The 13,787-nt window shown below is 38.9% G+C and overlaps 1 protein-coding gene across 2 annotated transcripts in view; it reads left to right on the forward strand.

Moving 5' to 3' along the window:
• The window catches only part of LOC121952865 (disco-interacting protein 2 homolog B-A-like), a 56,908-nt gene that overhangs the window by 14,690 nt on the left and 28,431 nt on the right, over window positions 1-13,787 (forward strand). For both annotated transcript variants that reach the window (XM_042499725.1, XM_042499732.1), the window contains exons 2-3: window positions 5,527-5,598; window positions 7,328-7,477. In XM_042499725.1, the coding sequence (XP_042355659.1) occupies window positions 5,527-5,598; window positions 7,328-7,477 (222 nt within the window). The remainder of the gene's footprint in view (window positions 1-5,526; window positions 5,599-7,327; window positions 7,478-13,787) is intronic.

Consider the following 13,787-nt stretch of genomic DNA (forward strand, 5'->3'; position numbering starts at 1 on the left):
CCTGTGGAGTCGAAGGAGAGAGCAGTCTCGCTGCAATTCAAATAATCCGAGGCTGTAGTGAGTGTGAGAGTGTTCGGGGCTGTGGAGAAGGCGCAGCTTTGATGTTTCTCTCTGCACATTGTGGAAAAATAAAACATACGCTCCGAGGTGAATGTCTTCCTCACCGATGCATTTGTCAAACCGAGACGAAAGACGAGAGCTGTGGGCAGCTTCGTGCAAAGCCTGGCTGTTGCACTCGTTGCTGAAATGGTTTGATTGTGACCTCGACCATCAGGACAGACATGACTGGGTCACTGTGAGAAAGTGGGTTAACGAGGGAGGCCCTCGTCACCTCAGCGGGGCCGTGCTTTGCCTCTTAAGCAGATCTCTTTGACTGAGTGTAAATTGTGAGCAGACAGGAGCAGATTCTCGTCAGAGGTTTGTAATAAGTCACGGCAAAAAAATAAGTTATTATTTGTGAAGCACTTTTCATACACAAGATACAGCTCAACATGTGCTGGATACAAAGAAACAGATATTACTATAACTCATTGTAATATCTGTCAATATCATTGCTCATATTCCAGTTTCCAGTTTTGCCACATTTTCATTTCCTGTCTGATATCTTGCAGCTCTGCTCAGCTGTCGTGATCAGATGCACCTCTCTGAGGAAAAACTTCACCCACAAAATGATCATTTGTGCTTTAATTACTCACCTCATGTTGCGCTGAATACGTGAAGAAAACGTAGTTTATCTCGCATGTCATCACGATGAATGAGGATTCCAAAAGAGGATAAAGTTTTTGATGAATTTGAGTAAAAGAGGGCCGCATTTAACAACAGCAAAACAATATCAAACCATCGGATTACAAACTCTCACACAACTCGTGCAGTATTATCCAAGTCTCATTTTTCCAGTGATTCCCAAACACATGCATTTTTGTTCAAGCTCACTATTTAAAACATATTCAAATGCTCACGCTTGCCCCAGTGTGCTTAGTGTTTAAATATCAAGGTTTTAGTGAAAATGTACATGTGTGGGAAGTGCTGAGCGTACAGCAGGATAAATGAGACTTGGATTTTTTAACGCTTGTTGTGTTTAGAATTTGTATGTTTTGAAATTGTTTTGCTGTTGTTCAACGTGGACCCCTTTTATATAAATTCATTAAGATTTTCATAATTTTGGATTCTTTGTTCACTATAGTGGCATGTAAGAGTTTTGAAAGACGACAGATGGATAAATAATGGTAATGTCTTGGTTTTTTTGGTCCTTGTCCTTGTTTTTTTTTGTACAGCACTTTGTAACCTAGGTTTTGAAAGGTGCTATATAAATAAAAAATTTATATTTATATATAGACATTTTATTATTATTATTATTATTATTATTATTATTAGTAGTAGTAGTAGTAGTATTAGTAGTAGTAGTAGTAGTAGTAGTAGTAATAATAGTAGTATAAATTATTATATTATAAAAATTAACCCCTCAGCTCCTGCTGCTGGAGCCTGGATCTGATGATGATACAACCATTAAAAAACAAAACCAAAAAAAAACCAGATGAATTTCAAATCATCCAGATGGAAGAGTGATTACTTTGCAATTCATTTAATGCCACGCAAGCCGCTCCCCCATCAGCGCCTCCGTCCCCCCCCACTTTCCTCTCAGTTCAGTTTAAATTAAAGTATTATTGGCATGACTGTGTACAATATAATGCTGAAGCATGTAAATACAAACCGTACAATTATGATAAACAGCATTGCAAAAATGGGAAAACAACACAGCTGAGGATAAGATTAGTATCTCTCTCTCTCTCTCTCTCTCCCCCTCTCCCCCTCTCCATGTGTCTTTCTGCAGCTAAACTGCCTGTTCACATGAGCTAAAAATAAATCATGTGACTGAGCGAGGCCAACTGTACCGTTCATGCATTACTTATGGAAGTGTTTTCTTTTTTCTTCCCTTTTTTTTCCTCAGGAAAAAAAACCCTGAGTAGATATTGTGTTGGAGTGAGCTCTCAGGCGATATCCTCTTAACATGAGCACTTTGATTTTTGTCAATTTGCTGAAGTATTGTTGAGTTCTGCTGTGCTAAAGATCTGAGATAGATGATATAGTTTAAGCTTAGATGATCAGTCAGGAATTATTTAGATCAGTGTTTGTAGAGCTGCAGCAAATAGTTGGTTAATCGTTAAGTTGATTGAAACAAAAAATGAATCGCTCACTATTTTGATACTTAGTTAACCAATTCAGTCCTTTTTTTCTTAAATATGAGAATTTGCATTTTTTTCTCTGTAATTTATGGTTGTAGATGAACAGTCTTTAGGCTTTGGACTGTTAGTTGGACAAAAGAAGCAATTTGAAGACTCACAACAGGCTCTGGGAAATTGTAATAATTACATTTCACTTTTTTTTGACATTTCATTACCTTAACAATTTGAAAATAATGGGCAGATTATAAGATAATGACATTTTTTATAATGAAGATTGTTGGTTGCCGCCCTAGTGTTTTGTCTTTGTATCAAGATCATATGATGATATGTTATCGTTTTACAATTTCTGGTGTCCAAAAGTAAAAACTAAAAATTAAATTAAAAACAACAAAATGAGTTTTGTGACTTGTATGAAGATTATCATATATATTTGCCATGTACTGAATGTACATGCTCAAAATAAAACATGATTCTGTTGTTCGTGGGTCTTATTTTTTTAGTTTTGACCATCAGTCTTATTAATAACAATAAATTGCACTCATCAATGTGATTGCTGAGATGTGGCAATACAGTTTGCTAAAAAAGAAGTACAGAATGATGAGAAACACAAGTGGGAAGACAATCGCGCAGGTTTAAAGTAAACTCCAGTTTTATCTGGAGGAGAAAAAAGGCAAATAGTGATGTTATTACCCCGAACAGTCTGCTGTAAACAACCATCACAGTTTACAGAACAAACTTTTGGTTTAAAGTTGCCATGTGTTGTGCAATAAGATATTATCAGACACTGAGTGTATGTTGAATTTGGTTTTTATGATACGATGCGATGCGATGCGATACGATACGATACGATACGATACGATACGATACGATATGATGCGGTACGATACGATACACTTAATTGTCCCCGCAGGGGAAATTTGTCTTGGTTTAATCTCCATATAAAGTGGTTAGGATCATCTGGCTAAAAAGCTGTCAACACAGTCTCATCACAAGAACCATTTAGTAGCTGTTCTGTAGCTTTCAATCATATCACAGGAAATTCACAAGATTTTCTTCTGCAGTTTGTTCAGTTGCTTTGAAATTTTAAATCTTTTTGTATTTTCTCTGTATGATGGCACTCTGTATGTCATGATCCAGGCTCTATTGTCCTCTGTGGTGTAGCTGGGAACAGTCGACATCAGTGTCAGACAGCTTCAACCTTTCATCACTGTGCGTCTCAGCAGCCTAATTTTTTAATCAGGGATTAACTGTCAGAGCTCCAGGAGATATTACAACTGCAGAGGAGTCGCTGCTGGTCACAAAATGGGATCACCTGTCAGACCAGCTAATGTCACATAGACTGGAAACAACCCAGGGTTATTGCTCACACACAGTGTTTATTGAGTTTTCTGTTTTGACTTTTTAAACGGGACTTTCTTACTGTAACCAGCCACTTTCACATGTGCAGTCTGTCCCTAAAATGAAACATTTCTTGCATGGGGTCATGAACGAATGGGAGAGGGGAATCAATATGCAGGGTTATCTGTACCATTTTCCTTGTAACATTTCAAGAAAGATACTGGTACGGCTGTGTTGTAAATGAATGGGGTCAAGCACATAAAGGGTTACGTCTATGTGACAAAATTGCTTTCATGTGGAGCAAAAGAACCAGTCACAAGACTCTGCTGATGATGTATTTGAATCTGTGACTTTATATGCCTCCGCGACGGTGATAGCCGTGGCTGGAAGCTTTTTGTTTTGGGTCGTCACGCTGTCTGTCCATACTTCCTTGTACATATGTCTGTCTGTCCATCTGTACATCCGTCCATTCTCGTTAACGTAATATCTCAAGAACGCTTTGAGGACATTTCTTCAATTTTGGCACAAACGTCCACTTAAAGTCAGCAATGAACTGATTAGATCTAAGTGTTCAAAGGTCAGGGTTATCTCTACTTTATGCCAGTGCTTTCAAGGTTTAGTTGCGTGTCTTGCAAACATTTTTTTTTTTTTTCTAAGTTTTCTAAGCTATATTTGATAGGACAGCTTAAGCGTGAAAGGGGAAGAGAGAGAGGATGACACGCAGCAGATGGCTGAAGCTTGAATCGAACCCGCAGCCGCTGTGGCAAGGACGTAGCCTCTGCATACGGGGCGCCAACTGAGCTACAAACTTGTTCAGTATTTAATACATTCCAAGAACATCAGCACCACACAGAAACAGCTTCTCGTCAGCCGTGTTCTTAAAAATAATAAGAGACGTCTTCGGCCACGTACATGACGTAAGACAAAAAGACAAAAATGTCCTGAATGTAGTGCCTGCGTGGATAGTGAAAATCACTAGCAGCGCCTGAAAGGTTGTCCCAGTAATTTCCCGGGAACTTTGTGTGAACAAGGCTCAAGCCACTGTGTTATTAAGTCAGTCTTCATGACGAAGAGGCGGTTTGAGGGTGGTCAGGGCAGCCACTGGCGGACACACTGAATGAATCATCAATGCTCAGCTCAGTTTGGACAAAAGTGAGTGCAGGCTCTTCAGATGGATTTTTAGTATATGTCTGAAAATCTGACAGCTTTGCCCACAGAGGAGTTTGGCAGAGTAGCTGCATTGCTTCAGGGCCTGCGGAGAGGCTCAGTTGGCCTGTGTTGTGTCTGGTGGGGTGGAGGAAGATGCAGATGGGCTGTCAGCAGGGAGGATGGGAGGGACATTTCGCTCCTCTACCACTTTTCTGATGGGACATTCCTCCTCTTCTGTCCTCTGGATGCACCGTCACTCACCTCTTGGTCTCGTTTTATCTCTGTGCCTCCCACCTCTCTCATCCTCAGCTCTGTTTTCTTTCACTGCGTCTCTGAATCATCCCATCTCTCGCCCACGCTTCCGTACGTTTCCAAATTTAGTCCTGTTTTGTTTTTCCCTTAGTGTCGTACTTGAGGCTGGAAATGAGCCATATCTTTCAGGCCCTCAGCCATCTCTGGAGATTACTGTAACAACCGAGTGCATCCATCTGTGTTTTCATCTCCTCCTTTATAAAGTTTTGTTTTTATTTTACCCGTCTGTGTGTCTCACAGGTGCACAGGTAGAACATAGATTGATCCAGAAGTGTTCACTTATCAAACTATGAAACTGATGTCACTTGGCCCTTGCCAAGCAATCGGATAATGTTTTAGAGTCATTTTTACTCCTAAAATGACACATTTTGTCAAGAATATATGTAGCGCAGAATGGAAACAGACAGTCACTGTGATGTTGAATGTTAGTGCTGTTGACAATGTGAATTAACTGAAGTTTATTCCTATTTAACAATATAAGCTGATCTGACTTGATAATGATAATCTCATCATGACATTCTTCTTCTATTGTGATCTTTTACAGGTGACATCACACAGAAGGGCTACGAGAAAAAACGGACCAAACTCCTGGCTCCCTACATCATCCATACTCCAGGTACAAACCTCTTTTTCCTGGGAAAGCATAACTGTGACTAGTAACTGTGTATCACCTACTGTATGTCTCTTTAACTGGCTTCTCTGGTTATTACCCCAAAAGAAAACAACATGTCTTGTCATGCTTATTTTCATGGAAATTGTCCTCTACATTTCTTTTTTAATTTTTTTTTTTTTAATTTACATGCTTCTGTTTTAGAACCAATTATTTCAACCCGGGTCTCACGCTCACTAAATGTTGAATATGTAACTGCATCGCAGAATAGATGCAGGTATGTAGTATAGATATAGATTGCAGAAAATGTACATTACGACCTTAAAAAGCTCACTGTTGCCTCTCAGTGGTATCTTGTCTTGGCTAATCTCCCTTCGTCCCACTGATGGTGGAGCACACATTATGATAAATTGTTAGCTGCATGCAAAATGTTTTAACTTGCTGGAGGCTCCGTTGCTACTCTAAGAACATGTTGGTTAGTTGGTTGGTAAACCAGTTAGCTCGTGGCAAATGGATATAAATAGTTTCCTGTTGCTCATCAAGCTGATCGAGTAGACTGAGTGAGACAGTTTTCTTGTGATAGATAAAAATTACAAGTGAAGTTTATAACCCCTGCATCACTCTCAGCATTGACCTGATCTTCTATGCAGACCTGCGATGTGTTAATATGATAGTATATCCTTGAAATATGTAGAGGAAAGACAAAGAAAAGAGAGCATATACAAAACTACAATGATAATAATAATAATAATAATAATAATAATAGTATTAATCATGAGGACAGGGACTGTAGAAAGACAATTATTAAAATGTGCAGCACAGCCTAAATTAAATTAATTAAATGTAGTTCATTATAATTCATATCAAAACATTATCCACTTCCCTGTACTGTATTAGATATCCTGTAAAGGTATGTTATTTTTCTCCTGAAAATTGCACGAAGTATGCAGATGTTTTCCTCTCTTTTAGCAACCAGGAAATTCCATCACTTTGTCTGTGAACAGTCTATCCATCATTTTGCTTCTGAGAGGCAAAATGATGAATCTTAGCTCTTATCTCTTAAAAGGTAAGTACAGTTGACGGAATTGTTCCAGCATTGAGAGACAGCAGCCTGCAGCAGTAATACAGGCTGCAATGAGATTGTTTGGAGCAATTGTGCACTGTCAGTGTACATCCATTAAGTGTGCCAATTTTTGGCACAGACAGGTTCAGATTTATATTTGCAAATATTATGGAAATGATGCCTACAGAGACGAAAAAGGTTTTCCTTTGACTTTCACTTGATCTGCTTTGTTTGTTATTGTGTCTAACCAAGTTTTGCTCAAAGAGAAGTCTTGTTCTAAAGTATCACAAGAGTTGAGTTGTTGCATGAAGACAATAACAATAATTAATTCTCTGTCAGATACTTGAAATAACAATCTGAACCCAAAAACAAGCTCTTTTAGTGGACATATATTGACGGTGCACTGTTACCCGAGTGGTTACATTGCAACTCGTTTTGTGGCTGTCAACTGCAGCGCTCTTGCTTTATAATAGACTGGCTTAAAAAAATGTCAACATCAGTCATTTAGATATAAAAACATGAGAAAATTGGGTCAATGTTAAAAAATACCATAGTTAGTTTACCTTTAAGGCAGCAACTTAGACGACACAATAGGAGAAGCAAGACAATAAGATAAATTCTCGTGCGTTAATAACACAATTAAATAATAAGTTTGTTGTGTTTATTTGACAGTAGAGCCGCCCCGTCAGAATGATGTGCAGCCTGCTCCCAGTTCATCCTCCAGCCATGCCCATCCCCCCTCCAGCTCATCCCGTTACCGTGAACGTCGCTCCCGCAGAACACATCGCAATGGAGGAACCAGGGATGACCGCTACAGATCAGGTAAGGACATAAAAAAAAATACATTCAACTTCACTATTTCCCACAAAAAGTGAAAGACCCCAGATGCTCTGAGGACATACACAGTTTCCTCAGATAACTCTGAAATTTCAAAATAGCCTACATCCGCTTCACTTGTTGAGCCAGCCTGTTTTGAAGCTCAGACTGTGGGCTGTTTCAAAGGGACCAATTAAAGAAGTGTTTGTGTGTGTGTGTGTGTGTGTGTGTGTGTGTGTGTGTGTGTGTGTGTGTGAGAGAGAGAGAGAGAGAGAGAGAGAGAGAGAGAGAGAGAGACGCCAGTGCCGCCCTGCAGCTGGGAAGCCCCTTAGTGAGGACCCCCAGTCTGTGAAAGCAGAGTGATGTCACTGCCTGGCTATGTGTGAGGAGTCTGTGAGGAGAACAGGGGGGATACTGATCTGGAGGGGAAAACCTGACTCAGACGAGGATAAAGGAAAAACAGGGCACTAGAGTAGAGGATGTTTAGCATGTCTGTTCAGACTGTAAAAGCATCCTCCCTCCAGAGCGGCCTCTACCCTGCTGTTTTTTTCTTAAGTCTCTCCTCCTGCTCAACAATTCTGCCTCTCGTGTGAAACACCCGCACACTCCAGTGTGCTAAATACTGACTAATCTAAAGTCTTTTAGGCTGGAATTTGGTGGATGCTTCGTAGAAAATCTGACCAGCAACAGAATTTTTTTTTATCTTATTGAAGGATTCAGAAGGAGAGGAGGATCGACAGAGAGGATTAGAGCTGGAAAATAGAGCCACAATATATCAAGAAGAGGAATGAGTGTAAATTAAATGGACTGTGGGAAAGTAGTGCAGCTTTGTTTTGGGCTTTGAAAGTGCAATGTTGACTCAAAGTTTTGCAGGACTGATGGGTTGAAAGAAACGGCCCGGAGGAGAAAAACATAGACCGAGGATGGGAGGGATGATGAATCTTTTGCTGTATAATGAGGCATCCATTTTACTCTGTTCACAATGTAGTGCTGTTTCAAGTGCAGTGAAAGTGCTCTGATACATTTGCACTGCGCTGCTTTGAAAGGGAGCAGGGCGGCCTGTTGTTGTCAGTGAAGTGTCTGAAGTCCCTCACTCATTCATTTCTCCTGATGCGATCAATACTTTACTCTGTGGTGAGTCGCAAAGTTAGATTTCACACACACATTGCTGCTGTCAGGCGCAAACCTCCTTTCTCCAAAACTGCTATTTTTCAAGAACTTAAAAAAATGCTGTGTTTTTAAAAGGATCCAATGGAGATAGGAGGTTTAGACAAGCTTTTTTTAAAAATACATTTCATTGGTTGAGAAATGGTAAAACCCACTGATAGACGTAGAGGGGGACTAGTAGAATTAATTTATGAAAAAAAATGGAAATAGTGAAATGTGGAGATACAAGGTTTGTGCCTTACAACAGCAATATGAAGAATCATCATTTTTGCTGCATCTCTTAAAGCTGTTGTAAATGGACCAAATCCGTGCAGCTTTACCTCCTGAACCACAGCTGCGTAGCTGCATTTTTCACTTCTATCAAAGGCGATGGATTTCATTGTAGTATTTGACATATGTCATGAATTACAAATTTGTTCTTTTGCAGGAGGGTGCTTTTTATATATCACAAACTGTACATTTTCAGTAGATTTACACTCACTTTATTAGATATTAGACACTTTATTAGGGATAGGTGTATTATTTAGCTGTAGCTAACTGATAAAAATGGGGTGCACAAATTAACGCCTATCGGCATAACAATAATACAGTTCAACAGAACCACAAACTACATCCTCCAAAATGATTATACACTTGAAGCAACACCTCTCTAAAACAGTTTTGACGAAATCGTAACGTCGAAGTGTGTATTTTTCAGGACTGTTTGTTTTAGTTTATCTTTTAAACCTGCAATATGTATTTTGGACACTAAATAAGATGGCAGAAAGTAGTGCACTAGCTTGCCAATGGGGAATGATTTTGGGCACAACCAGGTTCAGCTGGCAGTTAAAACCACCAGCTTGTATAAACCAGCAGGCTACAACACTAAGACTCGTGCTAGCAGCTCTGTCAGGCTGCTCTGGGGTTTGCTCCATGTTCCCTCAGCATCAGAGCCGGCCTTTTCATAACTGGGTTAGGGTTGCCCATGTTATTACAGGCATGCTGATCTGAGGAACCATAGGAATGAGGGAACTCGGGATTGAGGGAACATAGGAAGGAGGGAACATGTGGTTGGTTAAACACAGTGTTGAGGGAACATAGATTTGAGGTAACAGGGTTACGGGAACATAGGGGTGAGGGTACACAAGGTTCAGGGAGCATGTGGTTGGTTAAACACAGTGTTGAGGGAACATAGGGTTGAGGGGAACAGAGGGTTGGTTAAACATAGGGTCAAGGGGATGTTAGAATGAGGGGACATAGGTTTTAGGGAACTTCAAGCAGAGGAATCGTGGCTAAGGGATCATAGAATTGAGGGAACATAGGTTTGAGGCAACAGGGTTGAGGGAACATTAGACCAAAGGAACATGAGACTGATGGAACATTGGGCTGGGCAGAGTTGAGGGAACATAACACTGAGAGAACATAGGGCTGAAGGAACTTAGGGTTGAGGGAACACTGATTTGATAGAAAAGGGTTGAGGAAACATAGGGCCAAGAGAACATAAGGTTGAGGGAACATAGGGCTAAAGAAACAGGGTTGAGGTAACACAGGGTCAGTGGAATACATGGAATATACAGTTTAGAGAACATAGAACTGGTTAAATGTAGGTTTTAGGGAACAGGGATGACGGAAAATAATTTTGAGTGAGGGAACATAGACACACTACCAGGGGTCAGGGGACCACAGAAATCTGTAAATTTCTTCCTTTAGGAACTATAAAATATTTGTACAAAATGTCATGGCACAGTTCTAAAAGTTGATGAGATATTTTGGCCTAGACAGACTGACAGACAGACAGTCAAGCAATGCCCCCCTAGAGCTATGCTGCTAGCATGGCTTGACGATAAAAATATTTAAAATAGACACAGTGTTAACTAATGAGAAAAAGAAGTGCCCAAACACTGCAGCAATGAGACACTGAAGAAATTAAAGTGCTCATCATTTAATGGGCTGCAGAGAAAGTGCAGCAGGAATTGAATTACGACCTGTCAGTACTGCATTTACAGTATTGACTGGTTAGAGGTTGCCTCTGCAGTTACACACATATGCAAATGATCAGTGGTGGAAGAAGTATTCAGATCCTATACTAATAAAAGTAAAAGTACTTATACCACATTGCAAAAATACCTTGGTACAAGTAAAAGTCCTGCTATGAAGATGGTACTTAAGTAATGCTAAGTAAGCATGATCAGGAAAATGTTCTTTAGTACAAAAAGTAAAAGTACGCAATGCAAAAATCCTCAAAAAAAAAAACCAACAAAAAAAGAGCCCACTCAAAAGAAACCTCAAAATTAAAAAAAAAAAACAATCCCCCAAATTATTAAAAAAAGAATACAAAAATACTTAAACCTCAAAATTATAAAAAAGATTGAAAAAAAACACTCCAGAAACTCAAAGTTGTTATAAAATGAAGAAAAAAAACATCCAAATAATCAAAATGATTTAGTTTTACTCCAAACTTAAAAACACACCCCCCTCAGAAAATTTAAAAAATAAAAAAAACACCCAAAAAATTATAATTATAAACAAAATGAAACTGAAATGAAAATAACACCCCTCCAAACTCAGTTATTAAAAAAAGGAAAGAATTAAATGTTTCTAAAAATAGTTGCAAGTAATATTTTGTAAATTGATGTATTAATCAACTAATCGTTGCAGATGTACTTGCATAAACCATTTGCTAATTTATAAAAAAAAAAAAACATCATGTTTTATAAACCCTTCCTATGTTTTTTTATGCAAAGAATCTTAATTTGTGAAGTAACTAAAGCTGTCAGATAAATGTAGTGAGGTAAAAAAGTACAGTATGTCTTTCTGAAATGTAGTGGAATAAAAGTATAAAGTAGCATGAAAAAAAATACTCAAGTAGAGTACAAGTTCCTGGAATTCATACTGAATTACAGTACTTGAGTAGATGTCCTTATTCCACCACTGCAAATGATTCCACTGAGTTAAATGCGTAATACTAAACCGCAGCACTTAAAAGATAATACCAGATCATCCATCTCACTGTTAATTGGCGCTCGTGTAACACACACCGCTGGCCTCCACACACCCAACCGTGCTTATCACCACGGAGACAGCCCTCATCCTCCCAGACATGTGTAAGGAGTCAGCCTCTCCTGACGCCCCTGTGTGAGGGTGGACGATGGCACATTATGAGAGAAGATGATTTAGCCCGGAGCAATCTGTTCAGCAGAATGCCGGTTATGTAATTATGGTCCCCGCTGCTGCCGTGTGATGAGCTGTGCTCGATGATTTATTTAAATGTGTTGATGTTTGTCCCCTGAGTTAATAGATGTGATTTGTCATTGAGTGGGCTTTTGTTGCACATGTTTTGTTACGCAGTCTGAATGTGTGGCTGCTCACGTGGCCCTTTTTTTTTTTTTAATGTGCCTGTGGGTGTCATCATGTGAAAGTATCTCTGCATTTATTACTGCATGTGGGCAAGTGTGTGGGCTTTGCTCTCCTCTTGTCGTGGTTTCCTGTTTCAGTGGGAAAACACAGTCGTCCTCTCAGGAATTTCTCCTGAGCGTTTCATGAGCTGTTCGCGTCACTGAAATAAAACTGTCAAAAACAACTGGAAACAAGTGAAGCGGTGTTTAAAACACATTGATCCTGTGATCGTTTAAAACAAAATGATGTGTCTCTTCAAGTGGTCGCTGGTTGAATGTGTCGTAAACTGGGAGCTGAATAACCAGTGATTTCCCCTTCTCAGACTGTTTCATTCGAATATGTTTTTAAACAAAGATAAACAATTTTGTTCAGCAGATATTTATTTTTCTCAGAACCTGGCACCTCTTTCTCACCACCTATTCTGTGGCAAAATAAAACGGATCCAATGTTTTTCAACATCACAAAATAATTGCACAAATAGTCAACATCATTGCATCATTCCAGCTATTCTCTGCATCTTTTTACCCTATTTTACACAACAGGAACTTTTTTACACCTCCAGAATATTTGTAGGGATGCAGGATTCTTTGCCATCCTTTTAGATTGAGGAACCAGGATGTAAACTAAATTCGCAGGCCGTGGTTTTTGTCCTCACTTTATTTTGGCATCGAGGCTTATGGGATGGTAGATCCCCGCGGTTGGGACACGCTGACCTGAGGACTCACAGTAGGGCTGTTTATGGCTAATATCATAATCAAATTTATTTTGGTCAATATTGATATTGCGATTATTTAAAGGTCTATTGTGTGGATTGGCAGAATTGTTATTTAATATCCATAGCTATGTTTTCATGATATTGTAATCACCTCTACAGGAATCTTTTGTGTTTTTGTTACCTTAGAATGAGCTGTTTATATCTACATATGGAGTGGGTCCTCTTCCACTGAATCTGCCATGTTGTTTCTACAGTAGCCCAGAATGGACAAACCAAACACTGACTATACATAAGGTCATTCGCATTTTTGCGTCAGGCACTGTAGTTCTACTCCACGTTTGGCACACAGCAGTTTCAGCTCTGCAACCTTTATTGAGCTTTTAAAAAAGGCATTTCTTTGTTAACAAAAGATTTTCTTGAACTTTAAATGTAATTGAAAAAACAAAAAATGAAAAAATGAGCATAAAAAAATTGATGAACATCTAAAATAAGTAATATATAATATATAGAGGAGTGTTAACATGGCACATGAAGAGAGGGAGAGACCCTGTGCTTTTGGCAGAAGAGGCGTGGACTGTGAATAACTAAAATAGCAGGGTGCATGGGAATAAATCAGAATATTATTGATTTGACTATATTTCTTACTTTTCCCTGATTGTCTGAATAAGTTACTAAAATTGTCACCATTAACAATAATAATAATAATAATAATAATAATAATAAAGTCGCTAAGGGGGTCTAAAGGGTCACTAAATCTAAATTTGACAACACTGAACGCACCACTGTAAAGGGAAGAGGGGGTGCGCTGGATTTATATCACAAGATAAAACAAGAACATCATTGTGAAATGAATGCAGCACAGTAATTATCTTGATTATCTTGTTCTCACATTTGTTGGAAGCCGAAATAAAAATAAAAAAAATAAAATGATTCATCGCTCTGCCCTAACTCACAACACAATTAAAATAAAACAATTACAACACACAAGCATCAGTCAGGGAAATTATACATTTTTTAAAGCCACTGAATAAGTGAATATACAGAGAAGGAAAAGGTTTA

Source organism: Plectropomus leopardus, chromosome 2, assembly GCF_008729295.1.
Source record: "Plectropomus leopardus isolate mb chromosome 2, YSFRI_Pleo_2.0, whole genome shotgun sequence".
NCBI lineage: Eukaryota > Metazoa > Chordata > Actinopteri > Perciformes > Serranidae > Plectropomus > Plectropomus leopardus.